The 24,589-nt window shown below is 32.5% G+C and overlaps 4 protein-coding genes and 1 long non-coding RNA gene across 10 annotated transcripts; 3 read left to right on the plus strand and 2 right to left on the minus strand.

Moving 5' to 3' along the window:
* Positions 1-1,221: 1,221 nt before the first annotated feature.
* Positions 1,222-6,706, plus strand: LOC139906357 (uncharacterized). Its single transcript, XR_011781837.1, has 2 exons — positions 1,222-1,326; positions 6,255-6,706. It is a non-coding gene; the product is annotated as an uncharacterized lncRNA (long non-coding RNA).
* RpL30 (ribosomal protein L30) lies at positions 2,461-3,185 on the minus strand. Its single transcript, XM_040718980.1, has 2 exons — positions 2,931-3,185; positions 2,461-2,680 (listed from the first exon to the last, which is right to left on the minus strand). Exons 1-2 carry the CDS (start codon positions 3,095-3,097, stop codon positions 2,509-2,511), a joined length of 339 nt encoding a protein of 112 aa, XP_040574914.1. The 5' UTR covers positions 3,098-3,185; the 3' UTR covers positions 2,461-2,508.
* Positions 6,707-7,082: 376 nt separating the features above from the next.
* Positions 7,083-9,187, minus strand: LOC121123918 (protein ILRUN). The gene has a single exon (XM_040718979.2). The coding sequence runs from the start codon at positions 8,516-8,518 to the stop codon at positions 7,862-7,864; it is 657 nt and encodes a 218-aa protein (XP_040574913.1). The 5' UTR covers positions 8,519-9,187; the 3' UTR covers positions 7,083-7,861.
* Positions 9,188-10,925: 1,738 nt separating this feature from the next.
* MAN1 (LEM domain-containing inner nuclear membrane protein MAN1) lies at positions 10,926-16,964 on the plus strand. Of its 6 annotated transcripts, none has more exons than XM_071891247.1 (3): positions 10,926-11,067; positions 12,745-13,649; positions 14,633-16,964. In XM_071891247.1, exons 2-3 carry the CDS (start codon positions 12,854-12,856, stop codon positions 16,237-16,239), a joined length of 2,403 nt encoding a protein of 800 aa, XP_071747348.1. In that variant the 5' UTR covers positions 10,926-11,067; positions 12,745-12,853; the 3' UTR covers positions 16,240-16,964. The 6 variants fall into 6 exon arrangements, with proteins under 6 accessions (XP_071747348.1, XP_040574957.1, XP_071747349.1 ...); XM_040719023.2 differs by having other exon boundaries at positions 10,929-11,067; positions 12,776-13,649; XM_071891248.1 differs by having other exon boundaries at positions 10,979-11,067; positions 12,745-13,640.
* A 2,777-nt stretch (positions 16,965-19,741) lies between these two features.
* On the plus strand, positions 19,742-22,559 carry LOC121124048 (uncharacterized). Its single transcript, XM_040719156.2, has 2 exons — positions 19,742-21,676; positions 21,746-22,559. The coding sequence occupies exons 1-2, from the start codon at positions 20,239-20,241 to the stop codon at positions 21,973-21,975; spliced, it is 1,668 nt and encodes a 555-aa protein (XP_040575090.1). The 5' UTR covers positions 19,742-20,238; the 3' UTR covers positions 21,976-22,559.
* Positions 22,560-24,589: the final 2,030 nt, after the last annotated feature.

Below are 24,589 nucleotides of genomic sequence, written 5' to 3' on the forward strand. Positions count from 1 at the left end.
AAATGTTAAATTTTTTACTCGGCTTCATAATTTTCCCGAATCACGAAAAAAAATTCTAGTGATAAGCTAGCAATTTTTTTTTTTGAGTGGGAGGCTACAGCCCACGCCCTGTGGATGGCCTTGATGTCAGACATACTCACTTACTTCCTTTAAAATATGTTCTGTTAGTCAATTATAACTAGAATAATGGCGTCCTCAAAATATTGTAACTGAAAACTTAGTGGATCCTTTTTAAAACATTTTTTGATCCAGATTCACTACTGAATTATATCACCACTTCTTGTATTAAGAACAAGTCATTTCCACATAAAAATGGAGAAAGTATTTTCTGTAATAATGTAATATTAAGACAAATGTAGAATTATAGAGGAAAGTAACATTCAAAAGCATGATAATCTGTCTAAGCGACTCATTTTGGTTTCAAACAATACAATAATCGATTTTCTATTTTATCACTATCATGAAAAGCAGAGTTTGATCTATTCAAGGCACTTGCATATTACTGAATATATGGAGCATTTAATTAATTATATTCTATATTTAATTCAATTATTTTCATGTATACTGCATTGCAATGTTTACTCATATATTTAAAGATATTTAAGTAGTGATGTTTTTTGTCAGGCGTAACATGAAAGATCCAAAAATTTGTTATCTTATTTCTGTTAAAAAATATGTATATTATATCATTTATTAATTCTAGTCCTTTTGTATTACTTTTAAAGCTTAAAACCTGTTATAGATGAACCAAAAATGAGGGATTTTTTCGTATTAAGACGATGAAAATGCTAATATAATTAATACAAATTCATAAAACATGGAAAACAATTTAAGCATAACATCAGATCGTCTCCACTGAGTTCACTGTGATCTTCTCAAATAGCAGTTTTTCTAGTATTTTGAACTTGGAAATTTTTAAAGAACTGTTTGTAGTGAGAAGGCATGAATTGCGTAAGGGATTTCATATATTAATACTTATCTTTAATCACAGATCTTCTGCATTTTATAAAGTGTTTTTTTTTATTATACTAAAGTTAAAGATTCCCGACACATTTTTTTAAATGCGAATTCCTCCAAATTCAAATACCAATTCTTAAAAAAAAACTGAGAACGGATGTCTTCTATCAAATCACAACCCACGAATTTTGAGCCAAGTAAAAGGGCCCATTTGTATATTTTTCAGTTTGTAATGTAACGCTTGAGCGGTAGTCCCCCCCCCATGAAGGATTTCAGTTTTGGACTAGAAAAAATTCGAAAAAACCGAGCCTCCGCAGCATGCCTTTTGTGCCAAGAAACTCATTGAAGGCCTTCTCGATTATCTGAAAAGTAGGCTACTCCTTTTTTTAATTTTTGCTCATAAAACTCGATTTTTTTATAAGGCAGAGTAATGGAATCTTTAGTGAATTTTTCAGAACACTTTCTTGGCCACATACAATCGATATTTTCTTCAATTTCTTTCTCTAGTACATGCTTATTTCTGCTTGTAATATTTTAATTCCATTTTTCTTCCACGCTAAGGGTCATATTTCTTGTTAATTTCATCAGTATTAGTAGAAAATGTTCTTAATTCACAATCATTGCTTATTGAACATTACTTTGGAGAAAAATCCCTCTAAGTTCCACCATTTGCAGACATAACAAAATTTTATACTTATTTAGCTCGTTAAAATAATACTTAAAATGAATTTTATTCTGCACAACGCTTACACAATGTTATAATAATCACCGATATATACCACAAAAATATCGGAAAATTATTTATATTTATATGTTAAGCAAATTTGGGGACAACTGGACTGACATGGTTCACTACAAGTTACAAAAGTGGTTTCTAAAAAAGAATATAATTTAAATTGGCATCTAAACAATGATAATTCTAGAAATTTTTTAAAAATCTCTAGTGGACTATTTTAAAAAGTATTTCCCAGAAGATAGTTTTCCACAAAAATATAAGTGGATACTTCCCTTTTATCCCCCACAGCTAATCTTCGATCGTCTGGTCTTATCGACTTTCGTGTGACCAAACAAATGCAAGATTTTGATTCTAAAACAATGACTTAAGGTGAACCCAGGGTCATTTTGAAATTAACGATAATTTCATGCGGGGATAAATGATGTAAATATATTAAGTATGAGCTTTGAATAATGATGCGGTTTATGACCTAAGTGAAAAACTGAAAAAAAGTGAATTTTGAAGAAAGTTAACAAGATAGAGCCACAGTCATCATTTTTTTTTAGAATCCAAAATTAGAGCAGTTTTTATGGCTCAAAAAAATAGTATACATTAATGGGAAAAAAGTAATTGACATATGGACAAATTAGAATTTCCAATTCCCGAGATCTAGCTAAGTTAAAAATTCATATAACAACATAAATAGGCTACTTCTTTATATACATTTCTTCCCCTTTATTATCGCTACCCCAGCAATAAGAGAAATAACAAATGCAAAATTGACGAAATAGTTTTTTAATTTTTATATTATTTAAACGCGCGAGATAACAAAAAAATTAATCGTCTTGGGGGATAGATTTGATGATGTCAGAATCTCCAGGGTCGGTGATGGAGAGAGTACATACTCTAAAGTACTTTCCACAAGCAGTACCCAATTCGATATTGTTACCAGAGTAGTGATGAACACCAGTCTTGGCCAACATGGCGATGTACTCGATCTGAGACTTCCTATAGACAGGAAAGAAAGAGATGCATTTATTACAATTAAATTTTGTTAATGCAAAATGGCGGATTATTTGGATATAATTGGATTTGTCCCCATTTAGAGTCTGTCACTTACTGAGCGTTATAAGCGAGGAAGGAGGAGATTTTGCCTTTAACTTTTTTCTTAAGAACAAAAAGACTCCAACTCCATGGTTTAAATAATCCCTTAAACCACTTCACAGTCTTAATAAAACCCTTGACAAAGATAATTTACCTAAGAGGAGGGGTGTTATTGGCAATGATGACCAATTTAGCCTTTCCTTGACGGAGGGTTTTAATGGTCTGCTTGTAGCCCAAAAAGTAGGTTCCGGACTTCATCACCAAAGCCAATCGGGAGTTGATGGACTCCTGCGCCTTCTTGGATTTCTTCTCGGACACCATTATGTTGAGGTAATTATACTTATTTGGTTAAGTAATTGAAACACACGTCCTACCGCGGATAAGTCTTACCGGAAAAGAATGAGTCAATGTTGCAGCTGACATGAAGAAACGTGATTTCCTTCAGCACTACCAGCTGAAAAGCAAGATTTACTTGTTTAATTTTTGGCTAAATTTTTTTATTTTCATAAATTTATAGGTCGTCTGTGAACATAAAAGTAATCTTGAACAAAAATTAAGGACAGAATAATATCCGAAGTCATTTTTCTACTTAATAATATAATATGTTTTCTACAATTTGTAACTTGTATAAGCATATTGTACTAGTTTCAATCAAGAAATGAGATGAAGGGTCTAGTGTTACTGAGATGAGGATAATCAAATGCAATAATTTTATATTCTTTAGATGGTTGATTAATTAATTCTGTCATTTTTGAGATTTTTCAGGGAAAACTACTCGTTGATAAGTATTATGTAGCACATTGTAAAGTTCAAAAGCACATATAGTTAGCAAGTAGTTTTAATAGATCTAAATGGATAGCATCCATTAATAGTTGTAATTAAATAATGCATTTTAAAACGAAGAAATTACAACTTGTAGAATTTGCTTATACAAATTAAACTTTTTCATAACATAAACCCAAATATTTCATAGACAAATTTGAGTCTATTATAGGCTTGTATTCAAATTAATGGAATAAGTTTTTGATACCTAAGAATTTTATATATAGCTGGGAACTTTTATTTAATTTAAGAGACTTATATTGCTTCCTATATGGCCCCTTTCAAATAAAATCTATCAATTTATTATCCTTATATTGTAATGATCAACATAAGTTACTCTAAGTATTATTTGTAGCACATCCAAAGCGTTAAATAATAATCCTTTTGTTGATAAAAATTGATGGTAATTCGTCAAAGAATACTGTTTTAATCCACACTGAACTTTGAAAAAAAAATCATTCTAGCTAACTTTAGTGTTGACGGCCATATATATAACATGGAAAAGCTGATTTTAAATGATGGAATTGAATAAGTTTAATAAGTTCATTTATTTTAAATTTTAGGTGTGTATATTTATTAATATAAAATAGAATCAACGAATTTGTGGAAAATCGTAATTAAGATGTAAGTTTTAAATAGATCATTTAAAATTATCATTTACTATAACTATGCAATATTAAATCAATATTATATATGTGCAAAAGATTTACTTATTAGCAAATCTGATAGATAGAAATAGGCAAGTCAAAAAGCCGGTAACAACCTATGCAGTGCTCCTTGCTTGCTTATTCGTTATAATTTTCAAAATAGGGCCGGAGACATAACACTCAGGAACAATAATTTTGCATCAATGAATTTCAACCAATTATTAAATTTATAATTCAGCGCAAAATACAAACAGATCTCTGTTTTTTCTTACTCCTCTGGCTCTTGGGTCAATTGATATTATAGTTGTTCTGAACTAATATCGTTTAGAGTCATTTTTCATCATTAAGATAATCACCAAATTAAAAATACGATTGATGAAACTTAGGTAAAAGAATTTTGTATATAAATATTTTTTTCATAGTCTGTCTTTGTTTAATAGTCGGTTACCTTATAATAATTATCATAGTTATGAAAATTACGTCAATTTATCCAAGATATTAATAATAAGAATATATTATTCGCGAGTCACACTAGTGCACCCAACTACCAATGTTTAACTTGGAATAAAATTCTTAGTTCGAAAATCAATATTAAATTTTCTGATAAAAATAAAGGCCCTTTATCCTATTCGTATTTTTGTTCAAGAGTCAAGACTGCCTAGCTTCAGGTCTCCTTAATAATAGTTTATAGTATACTAATTGGGAAATAATCTAAATGAAGTACCTAATATTTTTTCATCATCTTTTGGAAATAGGTCCTAGTTTATTAATTAATAACTATACTAGGTAACAAGATTTATGCCCAAAGTCTGAACCAATCTGAATCCTACAATTATTATTATTATTTAAGCTGTAGAACACGAAAACGACCATTAAAATTTTCAACAGACTTAGCATTGAGCATTAGATCATAACCTTCTTAAAAAATCAATTTTTTAGAGTATCATTTTGATTCATATTTTTCAAAGTTGACATTTTTACTAAATAAATGGAAAAATTTCTAATAAATTTTAATTAAACTTTATCAAATGGTTTTAAGAATAAAAAATGACTTTAGTCCTGCTGCATTGTATACTACTTAATATCAATGAAAAACAGTAAAAAAATTAAATTAAATTAATGTAAAATCCCTAAAAATGACAAAATTTATACAATTATTATTATTTTTTGATCAATTAGAGACGAGAAAAGTAGGAAAAATACAGGAAAGTATCTTATTCTTAGCATTGTAGTAGTTAATTAATGTATACATTATAGAAATAAGATTATATAACAATATAATATATTTTAAATACATTTTAGGGTCTGATATACTCGTATAATAAAACTAGGTAATAGATGGATATATTTTTGATAACAGTAGTGTTTTAATCCTTTTATTTGTTAATCTTATTTTGACATTTTTACTTAATAATTATTATAAATGGGATGTCATTATTATAAAAATTAATGACTTCATTACGTTATCCTAATTGCAATTCGTAAAAAGTATCAGATAATTAAAGAAATGATAGTAAAATAGTATCTTATTTGGAAGATAACATTTTCTTGATATCTGATTTTATACATTGAATTAAGTTCCTAAATTAAATATAATTAAGACTAAGATTAAGTAGAACTAAAGAAGTTATTAATACAAATAAATTAAATTAGTATGAAGTGTTTTATAAAACTACGGTTCATTTTTGCGTCTCTAGTTGTAAGATATTAATTAAATATGCGACCCAAATCAGTCCTATCCTCCTGCCCTCTAGCGAAAGCTGGGAAATCATCTTCAGCTTTTATTTATTAGATATCAAAACAGAGTATATTAATAAATAATAACTATTATTAAGTATTAACTATACTTCAAATAATGTAAAAAGATCATTAATTGATAATCATAATTCAAAGACAAATGAGTCAAACTCTATCTGTTTCTAACTAGTTCCTGTTCGAAAGCCTATATTAACAATTGAATCAGTCAGAGTAAGTACATAATCCTGATTTCATTTGCTTTAACTTTTAAGGGAAGCTACTCGGGAGAACTGGCATAACCATTAAAGCGTGATACGACACTCACGATACAATGTCTGAAGAGAATAATGAGAAACGAGAGCTTCAAAAGAAGCAACAGGAAAAGAAGAGCCTTTTATCAGAGGAATATGCTCTAAAAGAAATGATTCGACTTACACAGAAACAAATAACACAACTCGAAGTAGAATCCATGGAAATCAACGCTCGGATACGGCATTCAAACAATCCTACCACATCTAAAAAAGATACCCCTTCCTTATTCGATGCCTCTAAAATAAATGAAGAGGCCTTAGACTTGAACACTTTAAATCAAATGGCCTCTGGAACCTTTGAGGTGGAAGTGGATTCGGATTAATTGTCATGTGTTGGTTTTTCTATATGTATTTACAAAAAAAAATCCTTATATACAAATATATCAATAATTAATTATCATGTTGATTCTTCAGCCTGGATCATTCTTTTATTTTTGTGTCTTTTTATAGCAAAGCAAATAAGGATGGCATCTCCTCCTCCAAAAACAAATCGAAGTTTTTATAAATTGGACTCTCATCAAGGATATTCTGAGTCATCAACAGCGGCTCTCGTATGGCTGGTTTTCTATAGTTTCCTCATGTTTACATGTCCCTTCGTGGGATTTTTTGTATTTCAACGGTTTATAGCCAGTTATCTTCAATTAGAGGGACCCTGGATCATTATTGGCTCCGTTTTATTTGGGGTTTTAATTGTTAATATGATCATATTCTTGTACATTGGACGGGCATTCCGGGAGCAATCCCTGGAGGACGAAGATAAAAAAAAAGATAAATAAAAATGGATCTCAGGAGTTTTACCTTTTTATTTATTTCATGTATATTTTGGGCGAATTATAATAATATTATCAATTATTAGTAAATAATATTTTATGTATTCAATATTAATCATATAAATTATTTTTATTTTAACAATTGTGTATCACTTTTTAAATTATTGAATTATATTTATTAAAATGAATAGCATCATAAGAAAAATACGGAGAAAGACGAATTCATATTAATATTTTCAAAACCCCTTGATGGACAATTATAGTTATTCCATAGTAATATTATACTATATAATTATATTAAGAAGGTACCTCATATTCAGGAACAGTGGAATATATTAACTTTTTAACTGAACAGCAAAGGATAGTAAATATATAATGTATATGTTTAAATCTTTATGTATAGATTATGTGTAATAATAATTAATTTCTGGGGGAGGGAGTTCTTCATAAAAAAAAATATGCAACTTTAACAAAAAATACAATTTTTTTATACATCAAATATTTCCGAGTTTTTTTTTTTTTCTTTCTTCAAATTTACAAAATTCCGTTACACAATTTACTCAATATTTAACAATTTGAATAATCGTGTAATTGTCAGTTTATATAAATATATTTAAATATACTTAGATAATTAATATGCATTAATTATGACGAAACAACAACGAGGGTGAAGAAGAAGATTATTATAAAACTAAACAAGACGAAGAAGGAGATATACTGTTTCGGAGTCTCAATAATATAACATAATATATATAAAGAAGCGATGATGACTTGTAATATTATTTAATGCCTTCATCCTCAATTAATTTGAGCGTGAGCAAAGGGATTATTCGATGCTGAATTGGAGCGATCATGAGGTGATTGTCCTAATTCTGAAAAGTTGTTCAACTGCTGCGTAAGAGCAAGAGTACCACCGATTTCAACGGAGATGATGACAAAGATGGGATCTCCGAAGTAGAGTCCATGTGGCGTGGACATTCTCCACTTGGACTCGTATATCCCAGGTAATTCTGGAGAGAGCATGCGAATGGATAAATGGACGGTTTCGAAGGGTTGGAGAGGCTCTACGGGCAGGGAGAGTATCTCGGAGAATCGTGTTCCTGAAGTGAATCGTAGACTACATCCCACTGGCCACGGCTCTGGTCCATCATTGGTGACTTTCCAGGTTTTGACAAAGGGTGTTGCGGGAGGGACACTCTCGCCTTCGCCGATGGTGATGTCCTGAAGGAATGCCATGGAAGGGAGCCGCAGACCGCTCTCAAGGTCGAAGTAAGAGCACACTGCGGCTTGAACGTTCCACATATTCATCTCGAGGTAGAATCGAGCCTGATCTCCATTCAGTTTGTCAGGTCCGATGAGGCGCAGCATCTCCGTTATAAGGTCTTCCTGATCCAATGTCTGCATACATCCAAACTTCTCCAGGAAACTCGCTGACTCCAACTCGGATTCCTCCATACTCTTTCAATCTACGAGCCTTCAACTTAGTCTTGTAATTGTCTCTCTCTCTCTCTCTTGGAAAGAAAGAACTGTGTATGGAATGAATGGGGGAAGGGGCAATCGTAGGGAGTCTCGCAGTGAGACGATGGAGTAGCGGATTGTTTTGGATGGTTTCTCCTTTTGGGTTTCAAGTCTTCTTTTAAAACACTTCCTCCTCTCTCTCTCTCTCTTTATCCTTCCCTCTCTACATATCTACGTCTGTCTTTCTTTCTCTAGCTTATTTCAGCAGCAGCAGCTCAACACTTTCTTTCAATTACATACCCTTTCAGCCTTTCATCCATTGAATATGTGCTGCCGGTGCGTATAAATAAAAGAAACACAAAATCAACAGGGTCATCCTGATAATTTCAAGAATGTTTGCAAGGAGAGCAGCTTAGCTGTCATTAAGTTTTATTCTATTAGTTGCGAGGAGCCACGAGAGGAATGAAACAAACACAAATCCCACTCCCTGTCTAGTAACAAGGAAATAGGCAGGAATTACTAGGATTTCGATTCTACACTCATCTCCTAATCCAACAAGGACTTACACTAATAACTCCCGACCAAACGCACAGTGTTACTCTTCCTCTTTCGTGCACCAATGATGACTTTATACTTGGAAGTTCTGTCTTCAAGAATTAAATTATAATAATAACGGCTTTGAAAAAAAAAAAAAGCCTGTACAGATTGCCGACTATAAAAAACTGCTCCCGCTTTTTAAGACATATTTTATACATTTCTACAGTGAGAAATGATTATGATTCATGATATAACGGATTCAAAATCTAAAAATCATACGAATATAATAAAATTATTAATTATGTTATGATTATATAAGGATGAGTCAGGGAAATATGCTTAGTTTATTTTTTTTCTGATGACTGATAGGTAAATGCCTGCAACCTCTGCACTTTGTTGTAACCTTTTTTTTTCTTCTATGGATGTGAAAATTGTTGAGATCCTTGTGAGCATCCAATTAAAAAATAAAAGTATAAGATGGTATTTAATTGTAGAAATTTTTTTCCATAAAATATCAATTTTTCTGAACATCTCTGGATTTTTCAAATATTTTTGCAAAAAATTGTAATTTTTGGATTTTTTTAAATTCCAAAAACCAAGCACCCTATATTTAGTGTATCACGCAACCTTTCATCCGAAAGGATCAGAAAAAAGGACCAAAATCATTTGGTAGTTAGTTAAATAAGTCAATCATACCAATTTCTATATACTCCCAGACTATCGCCGTCATATATAACATTTCTTCACCATTATATTTTGTAATATTTATATCTACATTGTATTTTATCTAATAGAATAAAATATATAATAATCTATCGAAAGAGTAGCTATTAATTTGTATTACGATATCATAGCCAAGAAATCATCACATAAAATAATAAAATGGCCCATATATATAAAGGATAGCGGATCAGCCAGAAATTGTATTCCTGTTCTTTTGAAAACGGTGCATAAATATAGAATAACTTATTACTTTGATTTGATATTCAAAAAGAATAAACTATGACGTATCAAGCTAGAGGAGGGAATTCACAGCTGACAACAAAAGAGGATTTTTGTGTTATCGAGGTAATGCCATGGCCAGAAGATTCTTCCTTTTTTATTTACACTCATGAGGATTTAGACAATTTTCCCATCCCAAATTATTATTATTGCCTTGCATTCACTCCTACAATAATATGTTAACAAGTTCTCCGCACGTATAAATACCTCGGTCTTTCGTTTTCCTTCTGATCTCTCCCCTACTAATTTCAGTATGGCGTGCCTCTATTCTATTCAAATATTGATGCTAATTACTTATTTTTTATTAAGTAGGTCCTCTGAGTAGATGAGGAGGGCTCACTCGCTACTCTGTTTCAGAATGGAAAAGCTATTCACATCCTAAATAAATGCTCTATATTTATATATAGGAGGTCAAAGTGGGGGGGTAGGAAGGATGAATCATATCAGGGTGACTGACAGTTCATAAATCATATTACTAATAAGTAATAACATAAATAATAGGTATCCCTCATTTCTACGTAAGGAATGAGTAATCAATTTATTCTTTTATATTCGTAATCCATGTAAGTTTAACTATTAGAGCAACTACCACTCTTACACTATACAAAAAAAAATAGCTAGAAGAGTGTTCTTCTTCAATGAAATTCTGCAGTTCCTCATTATTTCTTTTCTTTTACATTATAAATGAATGATATAGGTATATCTTTAATATATTATTTAAATTACGATGTTTGTGTATTCAATATTCTAGACGGGAGCACAGGAGCTACCTCGATCAATTTCTTGGTTGTAAGCTAGCCTAGCTAGGGGGAGATGTAACTAGCGAGCCATTATAGTAAAGAAGAAAAGTAAGTGAACTCCTAGTAGATTATCGCGCGCTCGCTAGCTAGTCATATATATAGAATTAATATGTTATAACTTATTATAAGTTATAATCGGTCGGTCTCCTCTGGGCTCTGACAAATTATACAGCTAGAGCAGAAAACGCGCTCTTTTTTGTGCTTGACGTGAGTGTAAAATCATTTTCTCATATTAACAAGGTAAATAAACTTTAACAAAACAGATCCTACTCATTTCAAAATTTACTTAAATTTCTTTTTGGATAATGGGTTAAACAATTATCTTTTGAATGAAATGGAATATGTATTATATGCCTATATTTTTAATTTAATCTAATTTTTATTATAAAACAAAACTAATTCTGTAAATTATTGACTATTAGAATGAACAAATTAATTTCATATCTAACTAACATGCTTTCAAAAATTATCAATCATTAATCAATCGGCATCGGGAAAATAATGTCTAATTTGTGATTATTATTTAATACTGGTAAATAACTATTTATTACTTTTCTAAGTTATGAAAAAATGTAACAGTATGTCCACAGTAATTATCAAGAAATATGAAAAATCCATTGCTCTTTACAAAAAATTTAATTTTTTGGTTAAATATTTACAAAAATCCACAGCTGTTTGCAAAAAGTTAAATTTTTTTGCGGGAATAAATATTCAAATATTAAATTTTCTAGTAAAAAGCAAAAATTTTGGTGAAGGGGAGGCTAAAGCCCCTAAAACCAACCTATATATATAATTTTGAAATAGGTAACTAAGAAATGAGTCGTTGAAAGATTCAATTTACAACATTTACTATATACGTAGAGCATTTTCACTGATATTGTAGTTGAAGGATACACCATTTTGAGGGTTCAAAGTTGATATTGTACTACTTTAACCGAACAAATTTCCAATAAACTTCCCTTAAATACCATCAAATGGCTTTAAGGATAATACATTTTTTTACACCTTCATGAAATAAAACTGGATGCCAGTGATGTTTGAATTAAATCAAAGTACTTTTTTATTCCGGAGGATTTTATTTTTTTTGAAAAATAATCAAGTTAAATTTTTTTGAGCCGGTCCTGAATTTTCCTAAAGGACCTTTTTGCGTAGAGAATAAATCCTTTAAAAATGTACCTTCCCACTAAGCGAATATTTTGTCTGATAGAGACAAAAATTCCTCAAGAAGGGGGCTACTGCGCCTCAAGCTCACTCCCTGTAGATGCCCTTGATTGAAAATACCCGAGCTGCAATTAATTATTTTCTACCCCCCCAATCTTAGTGATCACTAAAATGTGTATTATGAAAAATGTATACATTTGATTGGTCATGCAGATCAAGGTATAAAGTATATGACCGATCACTAGTCTGTTTCCACAAATCATTGATCGGTGACCGAGTGTTATTTGCAGAGCTGAAATCCCTATGAAATTACCATTTAAAAAAACGATTAGAGAGGAAAAAAGGTTGATAAGTTAGAGGAAAAGATCTTATTTTTTCCCATTCTAATAGTTAATTTTTACGTAAACAGTGTAAGTCTTTTAATTTGTTGGTCTTATTTAATTGAACATCAATTAGATGAGTATTTTCCATGATATTAAGGGAGAAAATGGTTTTTATTGTTATAAATCTTGGTTGCTTAGGCCTCCAATTGCTTAACATGAACAAAGTTGTTATTACATGAAAATGCTATATTTGAGAAAATTTCCTTGTACTCCAGTCAAAATAAGCAGACGCCATCAAAAGATCCATATTGATTTTAGTTTGTTGTGTAGTTACTGTTTACATGGCTAGTAGCTAGATATTCCTCCTTTTCATTATTCTTTTCTTTTCCTTGGCTGCTAGGTAAAAATAATAATAAATATTAATATTAAAGTAACTCAAGTCTGAGCGAGATCAAGAAGCGGACTCAAAGGGGATCGAGGACGTCGGATGTGATGTGTGTCTATAAAGGATGGTAATAGGTGATGAAGAACTACGTCGTCGATTGAAGGAGCAGAATTACCCCGTTCCTCCTATCACTGACACGACGCGCCATGTTTTACTCAAGAAGCTCCAACAATTGGAGAATGAAGAGAGCTGCGAAGGGGCGGAGGAGTCCTTGGGGGGCAGGGGAAGCCTCCTGAGGAAGCCGCTCTTCGACTACAGCTCCGCAGAGGATGAAGAAGGAGGAGGCGGGGGATCTCTTTCCCGCAATGAGCCACAGCCCTTTAAGAAGAAGAGCTCCACGCTTCGGAGGCGAGTCATCCACACGAATGGGGGCTCCATCCCTCCCGTCGCGGGGCCCGTCTCCAAATCATACAAAACACTCGCCAACGGATACCACTCCAAGAGGAAATCCCTTCTCTCACACTCGGAAACGGAAGAAGATGACGACGACGACGACTCTGAAGAGGATCAACACTCCGTAGGTCTCTACGGGAAACATGCTCAAGATGAGGAGGAAGAAGAAGAAGACGAGGAGGAAGAAGAAGAAGAAGAAGAGGAGGAAGAAGAGGAGGAGGAAGAAGAGAATTCTCCCATGAACCCTAGTGGAAACAGATCCTCTTCATCCTCATACCTTAAAGGAACTCCCATGATGCGAGATCGATTTGCGAGCTCCACTCCTCTCAATTCCGTACGATCCACTGCTTCCTACTTGGTGGACACGGACTCATCATCTCCTCGCCTCAAACCAGAGTTCTCTTCTCTCTCCTCGCCCACTCTGAGGAAACAAATTGCATCGAATAAAGAGTCCTTCGGTTCGTTAGGTATTATATCACACTTGATCAACTTATACCTTTACAATTATTTTACTACATCTATGCTGCCCTCTCATAAGTGACCCAAACTCAAAGACACTCCTTGTTTTTAAGTTGCATCAAAAAATAGGCTCAAAATAATTATGTACTTTTATTTATTCTCTTGAGTGCATAGATTCAATACTTGGTTGTTTCTAGAGAAGGAAAAATACTCAATCTATAATAACTTCAAATACCATTCCTAGGCCAAATGACGGTATTGTAATACTATAATGTTTACATAAATGTACTTGATCAGTGCGACTCCATCTGACCAATGAAAGGAAAAGCTATGTGGAATATAAGTCAATTATCCATACACTAACATTTCGAAAGACAGAGTTGTGTCGATCTTGAGGACTGCAGTCCGGCCTGGTCCGTCTCGGTATGGTCCAGTTCAGTCTTGCATATCAGTCTTAAAACTAATAAAGTTCCGTCCTTGACGACGTCACTCAACTATATTTCTTCTTTTTTAAATCAGTTCCAAAGGACTGGTCCTAAGATTGGGCTGGACCAAATAAATAAGGAATGACACAACACGTACTTAAAAATGCTTATAAATGCCCTAAGTAGCGTTGATGGAGTCAAATATAATTGGTAAATGACCTATGCAACGCAAATTCCTCACTTACCAAAGATGTGATACATTGTATTAATTTTGTTTCAGAAGACCCATAAAAAACTAATATTCCATACAAATTTATAGATGGTTAGCAAGTTTCAAACTTATAACCAACTATTTACATAAAGCAAGATACTGTCCACATAGGGCAGTTGTTTTATATGAGAGGGCAGTATGTACTTCAATTATTATTTGTTATATTTTTATATTCTATGAAGACAAAAACAAGAACTCAGAAACGTCATTGATAAGTTGATCATTCCCTAACTTCTAACTCTTAATCCATTATGAACACGAAAATTTAATCTCCTTTTTCTCATCACATTTGTAGGCGAGGCTCTGTCATCATTACCCCAGAACTCTGGATCAAATTCCCTACTCACAAATATGCGGCCCATGTTATTTTCAAATGGTGGTACAAATAGCGTCTTAACCCAAGCAGCTCCACCCGTATCCCATTTACAAAAAGAGTTTAAAACCAAGCGCTCTTCTTTTTGTAATTCTCATACAATATCCAAAATTATAGTCGTTCTAGCAGGAATATTCTTCTCAGGAATCGCATTTAAGTATTCTAATCTCCGTCCAAACCCCAACATACAGAATCGTATTGTTATTTGTGAGAGACCCTCCTTCCCGGAGAACTGCGTTAATGTAGAAGATGCTGAGAAGTTCACTCATATGCATAGGGATGTGGTTGATATATTGGAGAAGAAGGGAGTGGAAATTATGTGTGGTGGAGATGAGGATGTCTCTTCTCCGCCATTATCATCACATGAGGACCAAGTTTCCTTCCAAGGGAATGCCACCTTTTCATACTCTATTCAAGAGCTGTACACGGATTTAAAGTCAATTCCCGAGAACAAAGCTTTGGACGATGGTTGTTTTTCTAGGTTCATTCATTTATTGGCTCAAAATCCACAATGGGGAGTGTTAGTCAGCTCAAATAAAGATGAAATCAGTTTGTACAATCCTCCAATTAATTGGAGTTGTTGGTTGTCTCTCAAAATTGGGTTGACATACTCTTTCTTATGTTCTGTTCTGAGTTGGATTCTGAAGGGAATCATTGTTTTAAGTATTTGTTATGGACTGTATCGTTGGAGACTCTGGTCTCAAGATAGAAAACTCCGTGAACATCAAGATGTTTTTGAACTCGTGGAGCATGTTCTTTCTATTCTTGCTACTCAAAACACTCTAGTTCTTCGAGAAGGACGTGGCTCAACCTCATCTCCCTGTATTGCTATCAATCATATTCGGGATCAACTCATTTCTCCACAAGACAGAGACAAAAAGAAAAAACTCTGGGATAAAGTAGTCAATTACATACGTAAGTCCGAATCTCGAGTACGTGAGGATGCTCAAAAAATATATGGGGAAGAAGTCAAAGTATGGCAATGGATCCCTGATATTCGATGGGGAAATTCCTCATTGAACCAACATGGTCCAAATCCTTATGTACCCGGAGTAGCTGCCACTACTACACCGCCGCCACCCCAGCATTCTCCTCCATCGATGCCATCTTCGTCAGCTCATCTAACTTCCAGTCCTCAATGGCAAGGCTCAGCTTTTAGCTCATTGAACAAAAATGTAGCTGCCCCTCAAGTTGCTCCCACATCTTGCCTCAAAGTGAGACATATGTTTGACCGAACCATCATGCAAAGTTCACCCACACAATGGGTCTGGAAAGTAAAAGAGGAGATTCTACGTCGATGTTCAGGATCTGCGAACATTATTCATATAGCTGTAGACAAACAAAGCCCAGAGGGTTGCGTCTACATTAAAACTTCTAACACGGAAGGGGCCGGAGCTGTTTTCCGATGTCTTCATGGCCAGTGGTACAGAGGTAACCTTGTTACCGTTAAATATCTGCGAGAAGAAAGATATCAGGAGCGGTTCCCTGAATCGCCCCTTGCAAAGAATCAACTTCTTTCCCAAAAATAATTATAATCATAATAAAAAGACACATTTCATCATGGAACCATTAATTGCAGTTTATTTGTTTGGACCTTTTTTCATCGTTTTTTTTTTAATTAAAATTTTACAAATGATTTAATAGTATTTATTTATAAATACCCAGTTACTTAAATATAAATATACGTATATATATATATATATTTAGAAAGTTAACTCTTCAAAGAAAAAAGAAAGATTAAAAACTAACTCAAGTTTTGGAATAAATAAAAGTTATTAATATTTTTTAAAATTTTGTATTCTCGTGTATGTATATATATATATATATAAATTATATTTAACTTGTTTTATCATATTTGACATATAATGGTATCACTCAAGTTCAGGGTGGGGACAAAGGTGGTGGAGAAGAAACGAGAGGATTTAAAATTAAGAAATATATATTATATTAATTGTACTATTATTGAATGAGTAATTAATTAACTTTATTATTTTTATAAGTCAAAAAATCCTTCACAGAAAAAAATATGAATTCATTAATAAATTGTACCTGAGAGATGTAAATTATAATTTATTAATATTATTATTGCTGCTACAGATATTATAGATCAATTAATTAATCTTCTTTAACGCCTCTTTCCCCTTTTTTATAAGTTCCCTCTAAAGTTTTCTCATAACCTTTTTCGCATTGAAATAAATATTATTATATACACAATAATGAATTAAACATCCAATTATAGAATCTCATTCATTTACTCTGAATAGTTCTTAATTAATAATTTCTTGTAGTTTCATTGTATGGAGTAATTAGGTTGAAAGACACATTTTGCTTTAATAATATGGAAGATAACAGGCGCGTTCGCAAGAGGTGGGCTGGAGGGGCATGATGACCCCCAAAATCAAAAAACTTATGATTTTTATTAGAAAATTTAATATCGGAAATTGAATTTTTCAAAAAGAAATTGAAAAAAACTATCTTTTTAAAAAAATTATCCAAAAAATTTAGTTTTTTCTGAATAGTAATGGATTTTTCAAATTTTTTCCAACGAATATAATTTTTTCTGAATAGTAATGGATTTTTCAAATTTGTTCCAACAAATGTAATTTTTTCAACAGCTGTAGAACTTTTTTCTCTGAGGTGGAAAATCTTGCTCTAGCTGAAGGCTAACTATCTTGAGAACAACTATGTGTGTACCCAAGACGGTGACCCTAGCCAAATGGCCTTAATGACACAGAGCTTCTGCATGAAGCGTTTTGCTGACTTTTGGGACAATACCTTCTGCCCCTCTTCTAGTACTGATCTTAATCCCATCGTCTTCAGTGTGTGGAGCGTTTTAGGGAGCAAGGTTGGGAAGACATCACACAGAAATGTGCAAGTATTCAAAGGCAGCATCAAGAAGCAATGGGCCAACATTTACGCCGATTATATTGTGGCAACCTGCACCAAGTTCTGACCTCGTGTGGAGGCTGTGATAGAGGCTGGAGGTGGCCATATTGAATAATTCTTGCTAAGATTGATTACTAAAAGTTTTTTTTCAATAATATTTTTCATTATACTTTTCTAATAAAAAGTTATTAAGATTTTTGGTCTTGATCGCGGAAAATTTCACTGTCGTACCCTTTATATCTAAACAAGGACTACTTGGAAAAGTAGTCGTCCTTGCTATAAATTATAGTATCTATATTAACTTTTCGCAATAAACAAAGATGATGTTTGTTTTCGTTTGAGCTGTCGTTTTATTTGCATGATTTAAAGAAACGGACTGTACAAAATGAAAATAGGGTACAGAACATTTTTACTGACGTTATAAATTGCATCATGAATGATAGAAACAACACCATCTTGAGGGCTCAAAGTTGATATATTTACTACATAAAATGTACAAATTTCCAATAAATTTTGATTAAACTTCATCAAATACCTTTAAAAAAAATAATAATATTAAAAAGGCTTCAGACTTGCATTGAATACTACTTAATGCCAAAGATAAATACTAATATTCAAATCAAAGTAAAAAGTACTGAAAATCTCTAAATTGTCCTTATATTTGTTGGTCTAATTTAGAGATCCAATTGTTTACTATTTTCCTTAATATTAACGTTAAAAGAGTTTTTATTGTTATAAAAATTGATTGATTAGGGACCCAATATGGCTGACATCAACAATACTGACGTCACATGAAAATACTCTATTACATATGATTTTAATATTAATTTATATAAATCAAGAGCCTTCGTATCTATAATTCGGGTCATTTCATACTTAGTCATTATTCAGTAGATTAATTATAATCAAAACAAATGTTTATAATAGCTAATAACTATTCTCTAAATAATAATTAACAGTTGGCAGCAATAAAAATTATAGAAGACTCCAAACATATTATGTTAATTCAAATTTTCAAAATCATTTTCTTTTTGACAGTCGAGGTTGAGAGGGGTAAAAAAATCTTGAGGTTACCGGTATACATAAGTTAAATAATTTTTAAATCGTGGAACGATTTTTTCGGTCTCAATCTATGGACCAACTTTCTCCCCATCCTGATTTATGAGTTGTACAAATATGATATATGCAACACATTTAATTTCATATGACGTTATTGTGCTAAGTTTCATATTTATGAAACTCACATGACGCCATCAACAATTCATCTATAGAATCAATCGAGACTGAATTTTAAATGATACCGACCCAAACCGAATGATTCTATAGGACCAAATGCACATTCTTACCTTTTTTGAATCACGAAACCTTCCCTCCAAAAATAAACCTTGGAAAAAGTTAGTTAGCTTATTCTGTATGATTTCTTTTCTTACCTCATTTTTTGTTTAATAATAATGTTGAAAGAAGGTTCGTTCAATCCCAATAATTGTTAAGGAAATTCAAGAAAATAATAATCAATCTTCCTTAGCAAAAGAAAACAAAGAAAAGACTATATAAAATAATTAATATGCCTTGAAATTAATAGTAAATTGGTCTTTATTCATTGTGAAAGTCACTCATCTACATAAGAAGTCATTAAGAGATAAGATTATTTCCTTCACTTTGGATAAGAGCAATATTTTTCGTATTACTGTTAATAGGCCGTCGTGGTGAATTCTCCTCTATCCTTGGTGTAAATTGTTTCAAATATTTAAATAGCATTAGTGCAAGGAAAATAGCTTATTTAATTTTAGAGGGCTCTTTATATCAGTAATTAATTTTCACACCCAAAATCTTAAGATAGGCAGCTGATATTAATTACCATAAGTCTTGCTCCCGTCTTTTCCTCGCGCTCTTTCAAAAATCTCAGCCCAAGGAAGTTTGAATCAATCATAACGACTAAAAGTTGACGGATAATTATTGAGATGATTAAAATTTGTAGTGACAGGGAGCTATGGACTTTATACTATTAATTATAATACATAAGTAGGTTATTTTCAATCTCTCTCCATGTATCGTATACCTACGACGTGCTACTACAACTAAATACTAACAACGTCTTATATAGCCCTTCCAATGTTTAAAAGGTGTAGAATCAATCCTCGCATACCTTTACAATTCACAATACATAACATTAAGAGAGTATGTTAGTATACAGTCAAAACTACGTTGAGCTACATGATCCGTCGTCCTGCGTTCATTTTATTGCTATCATTATTTAAAGATGAATCGTTTCTTCATTTAATCTTCTTTTCCTTTTCTTCTGCAATCGTTCCTGCTACTCCTTTTGTACTTCTCAGTCCTTTGCAGCTCACCGCAGTCTGTAGCCCTCCAATCATTCCTTTAGTGCTTAAAGAAGGAGAGGAAGGTAGAAAAGCGAAATGCTCTTCTATTGCTGATATTAATATTACTTATATACAAATATTGTATTGATATAATAATATTAATTTGTGGTTAAGTTTCTGATACTTAACTCTAGCACTATGTCCATATAGTGGCAGGAGTGTTTCTTGGAAGTACGCAGACTTCTCCTCACTCCGCCTTACTTCAAGCTCTGGATCAATTATTAATCCCTCGTGAAAACACCACCTCCATGAAGGAATGGAATGGATCAACTGAGCTCTGCCGGAAGGGATTGTTGCTTCTGGAGGGATGTTCTCTTCAAGAAAAGGAACCGGATCGTCCCAGGAGCTCCTTGCAACATTTCCTCCCTCTCTGATCTAGGAGACATTCTTGAATTTAAAGAAGACCGTAAAATCCGTGTTCTTCATCTCCTTGGATCCCCATCTCCACCCTCTAGAGATGAAATAAAAAAAGAAGAAGAGAATCACGAAGAATATGAGTCTGGTGGATACTGGTTCGAAAATGCCTTTCCCTCGCGAGGAAGCATTCCTCCTCCCTTGTTTGCACTCACTCCTGCTAAACCATCTCATAGGATATTTAATAAGTTTGAACCTCAGGAGCCACGAAAGATCCCTGAAGTGAATAATACGCCCATGTTATCTGTGAGCTCTAATCGGTTAACAAGGAAGACCATCATGACAGATGATATCTACAATGTTGATGATGATGATGACGATGATGTGGAAATGGCGGAAGAGACACCCAAGTCTGAGCTGCTCATTGGAGCTCTATCCAATAATAGTCAAGTCCTTCTTCAAATCACGGCTGATACTACTTCATCCATCAAATCCTTGAATGAATCTATTAATAAATCTATAGAAGATGTAATTGTTATTCCTGATCCTGGAGAGTCAAGTACGGATTCTCCAGGGGGAAATAACCGTGAACATCACGATGCAGCATCAGATCCTTCAATAGAAGACAACCTTGTCTTTGAAAATAGTTGTCTGGGTGGTAGTGCGAACATTGCGTTTGAGGATGAGGAGATTCCATCAAATGGAGCCGATGAGCGTGATGCACAACAAAGGAATGAGGATAATAATACGCCCCTATCAGAGAATAGTAATAATCTTCATGGAGAGGATCATGGGGAATGCTATCCTCAAACGGAGATCCTTCCCGAAAATTATAAGCCTCTATTATTTTTCATACATGGGATCGGAGGTTCAGCCAATATTTGGAGGAATCAAATTCAATACTTTTGCAACTTAGGATTTGAAATCGTTGCACCCGATCTTCTTGGGCATGGATTTAGTTCCACTCCAGATAACGTCAAGGCCTATACTTTTCGAAAAATTTTATGCGATTTACTTAAGATTTTTGATCACTACGTTTTTCCTAAGCGAAAGGTAATTATCGTGGGACATGGATATGGCTGTTCTTTCGCAACGGCCTTGAGTCGTGTTCGAAATCAAAATGTGATTCATATTATACTCTGTGGTTCAGGTGGTCCAACTCCATTGAGCCCTCCTCCCTATATATCACATTCCCTTTGCTGTGGGCTCTTCCTCCATGGACTTTTCAAGTGTGGAAAGAATAAACAGCGACAACAATACCAAAAGTCCCTCAAGTTCCCAAAATCCCTTGATATTCCTAAATATGTATTCAACCACATCATAGCAGGTCAATCCTGGCCTGAGGGTAAGACTATTTATTAATATTTTATTACTTTCACCTTTTACATATTTTGCAATATGTTTTTAATTTCAGGAGATGTGACTTTTCATAGAAAAATTAATATTCCAACACTACTCATCTATGGACTCAAGGACAAGTATGTGTCCCTTGTAGAAATGTGCGAAATGGAAAGGACGATTACGAAATCCTATTTGGAGCTCCTTCCCATGGCTGGTCATTACCTTATGATAGATCATTCAAGAGAACTCAATACCATGATTCGTAAATTCATGGAGAAATATGAGAACCATTACTATGATTGAGAAGAGGATTCCATTCCTCTTCTCAAGGTATAAATAATTATATTAGATTTGATCTTCCTGAGTGTGTTTGTAAATTTGTCAAATTAATATTTGAGATTACAGTTTGAGCTAATGTACAATCATTTTTAATAAGTTTTTGTGATATCTTAATAGCGTTGTCCCTTGGATTATACATTTTTCTGTTCTACCATTAGTAATATTTACAGACTTAATTAATTAATAATTATATTTGTTAAACGCCTTCGTTATTCATAAATCATAAATTTTTTATGTATGTATTACAGGATGTGTTGCTTTTTGTACACCAATATTTTGATAAAATTATGTTAAACTCTCATTGCACAAAAAATTATAATATTTGCATTTATTATGAAAGCGTTCATGCTATACTCATTATTATACATATTATCTATTTATTAGTACTCTTTAACCCAATATAAAATTATCATATTTATGTCATTCTCTCTTATAATGTTATTAGATTACCAATGTCCCTGAATAATTGAAGTGATATGCCATTGTGGATGGCTAGTTGTAAACGATACTTATAATAATAGATAAGGAACTAAATGCGTAGTTATCAATTTATTTTGCTTTATTTCTGATATTGTCCGTATAAGGACTTCTATTGTGTCACTCATATTATTTGATATTCCTCTTTTTGACAGGAAATGAATTGCTTTGTTCCTCATATTACATTAATACATTCTACGGGTTCTGATGAATCTCTAGCTATTGAATTCTAATATTATAATTAGGATTGTAAATCGCTAGCATTTTTGTTATGTAAAAGAATGAAGGAAACCGAAAATTATCATGGCGCCCTAGAGCCTTTTCACTGACGTCATAAGTCGCATTATAATTGAAGGAGACACCATTTTGAGGGATCAAAGTTGATATTTTTACTACATAAAATGAACCAATTTTTCCAATATATCTTCATGGAACTTTAAATAGCTTTAAGAATAAAAAAAATAAAAAACTTAGTATTGGATTTGATACTAATGAAAAACACTGATATTTGAATATAGAGAAGCAAACACAAGTCTCACTCCGTATCAAGCAAAGATATAGACAAGCAGTACTCCCTCGTCGATCTTCAATTCTACCCCAACAAGGACTTATAAAGCGTTTTCACTTTACGTCGCCATTTTGAATTCGTTTATTTTGGAGGTATCAACAACCAAGTTTTATAACAACGAAAACCCTTTTTTTCCATTAATACTGAGGAAAATAATGAACTATTGGACTTCAAAATGGAATCAACAAATAATGGGATTTATTCATCATTATTTTCTATAAAAATTTTATCACTCAATTGCCTTGTTTTACAATATATATAAAATGTATTTAAAATAAGTTTCGTTATACTATCTAATTTCCGTGTTTTAGATACAAATTAAATTATAATTGTAAAGAATAAGATATTTTTCTCTAACAATCCTACTTTTCCCATTCATAATCGATCAAAAAAAAAAAAAAAAAAAAAGTGTATAAATCTAACAGTATATATGGACTTTCAGCATATATTACGTTAATTTACATAGTTCAAGTATCAGTGTTTATGATTGGCATCAAGTAGATTCAAGTAGATAAATTTGTTTTTATTTTTTTATTTCTAGAGCCATTTGATGGAGTTTTATTGCAAAGTTGTCCATTTTACTACTTAGAATGGACCAATTTCTAATAAATATTCATCAAATGGTCTTAAGAATAAATAAGTACATAATACTTGCTTTGCATACTATTTAATGCCAATGATATCACTGATATTTGAGTATAATCAAAGTAAAATGTTCTAAAAATTGTTTGATTTGAACATTTTTTTTGATCGATTAAGGACGAGAAAAGTTTTTGATAGTTTAGGCTCTTTTATTTGTGAGTTCCATTTGGACATCCAATAGTTCACTATTTTTCTTAATATTAATAAAAAAGGGCTTTCATTGTTATAAAACTTGGTTGTTTAGGGTTTCAAAATAGCTATAATATTATTATTTTGATTTAATTCAAATATCCTTTGAATTAAATGATATTCAATGCCGATGTTTAGTCTATTTAGTCAACCTTCTAGTTGTCCCTTGAGATCAGGATGAAGTTGATTAAGTACTATTAACGGATTTAACATTCAATTGCATACTATGATCTTTCCAGCTGAAACTTTAGTCGACCTTCAACTAGCTCCCTCAAGCAAACTATGCTTATATTAGCCCAGGCTTCAGAAAATCACACCAACTTGCAGATAATATATATATATTTCATTTTGCTCATGCCTAATTGGCCTTGTAGGTTTTAGGATTTTCAAGAAATGACCAATTTTCTTGGGCAAGTACATTTTGTGTGCTTTTTTGAGACGCACTGTATTGTATATGCTTTTTTTTTTTAAATTCTTACAACTTTACTTCATATATTTATGGCAATGATGGGACTTATAATGGGAGCATGCTAAAATTGAATAAGCGTGCAATTTTTATAATAATTTTGTTCAAGGTTCTTCATATAGATTTTGTCATACATAATTTCTTCAGGTATTTGTGGCTCATTGATTTCTAGTTTATGAAGAATGATTAATGTCATGCGTGAAATCCAAACCACACTTTCCAAACGGAAGTTATTC

This window comes from Lepeophtheirus salmonis, chromosome 9, assembly GCF_016086655.4.
Source record: "Lepeophtheirus salmonis chromosome 9, UVic_Lsal_1.4, whole genome shotgun sequence".
Taxonomy (NCBI): domain Eukaryota; kingdom Metazoa; phylum Arthropoda; class Copepoda; order Siphonostomatoida; family Caligidae; genus Lepeophtheirus; species Lepeophtheirus salmonis.

What these genes read in the sequence shown, in the direction of transcription:
- LOC121124048 (XM_040719156.2), top strand. Translation starts at nt 20,239, where the DNA reads ATGGATCAACTGAGCTCTGCCGGAAGGGATTGTTGCTTCTGGAGGGAT. An exon ending in AGGTCAATCCTGGCCTGAGG is followed by an intron (nt 21,677 to 21,745) that starts GTAAGACTATTT and finishes TTTTAATTTCAG; the next exon opens with GAGATGTGACTTTTCATAGA.
- MAN1 (XM_071891247.1), top strand. Translation starts at nt 12,854, where the DNA reads ATGGTAATAGGTGATGAAGAACTACGTCGTCGATTGAAGGAGCAGAAT. An exon ending in AGAGTCCTTCGGTTCGTTAG is followed by an intron (nt 13,650 to 14,632) that starts GTATTATATCAC and finishes TCACATTTGTAG; the next exon opens with GCGAGGCTCTGTCATCATTA.
- RpL30 (XM_040718980.1), bottom strand. Translation starts at nt 3,097, where the DNA reads ATGGTGTCCGAGAAGAAATCCAAGAAGGCGCAGGAGTCCATCAACTCC. An exon ending in AATAACACCCCTCCTCTTAG is followed by an intron (nt 2,681 to 2,930) that starts GTAAATTATCTT and finishes TCCTGTCTATAG; the next exon opens with GAAGTCTCAGATCGAGTACA.
- LOC121123918 (XM_040718979.2), bottom strand. Translation starts at nt 8,518, where the DNA reads ATGGAGGAATCCGAGTTGGAGTCAGCGAGTTTCCTGGAGAAGTTTGGA.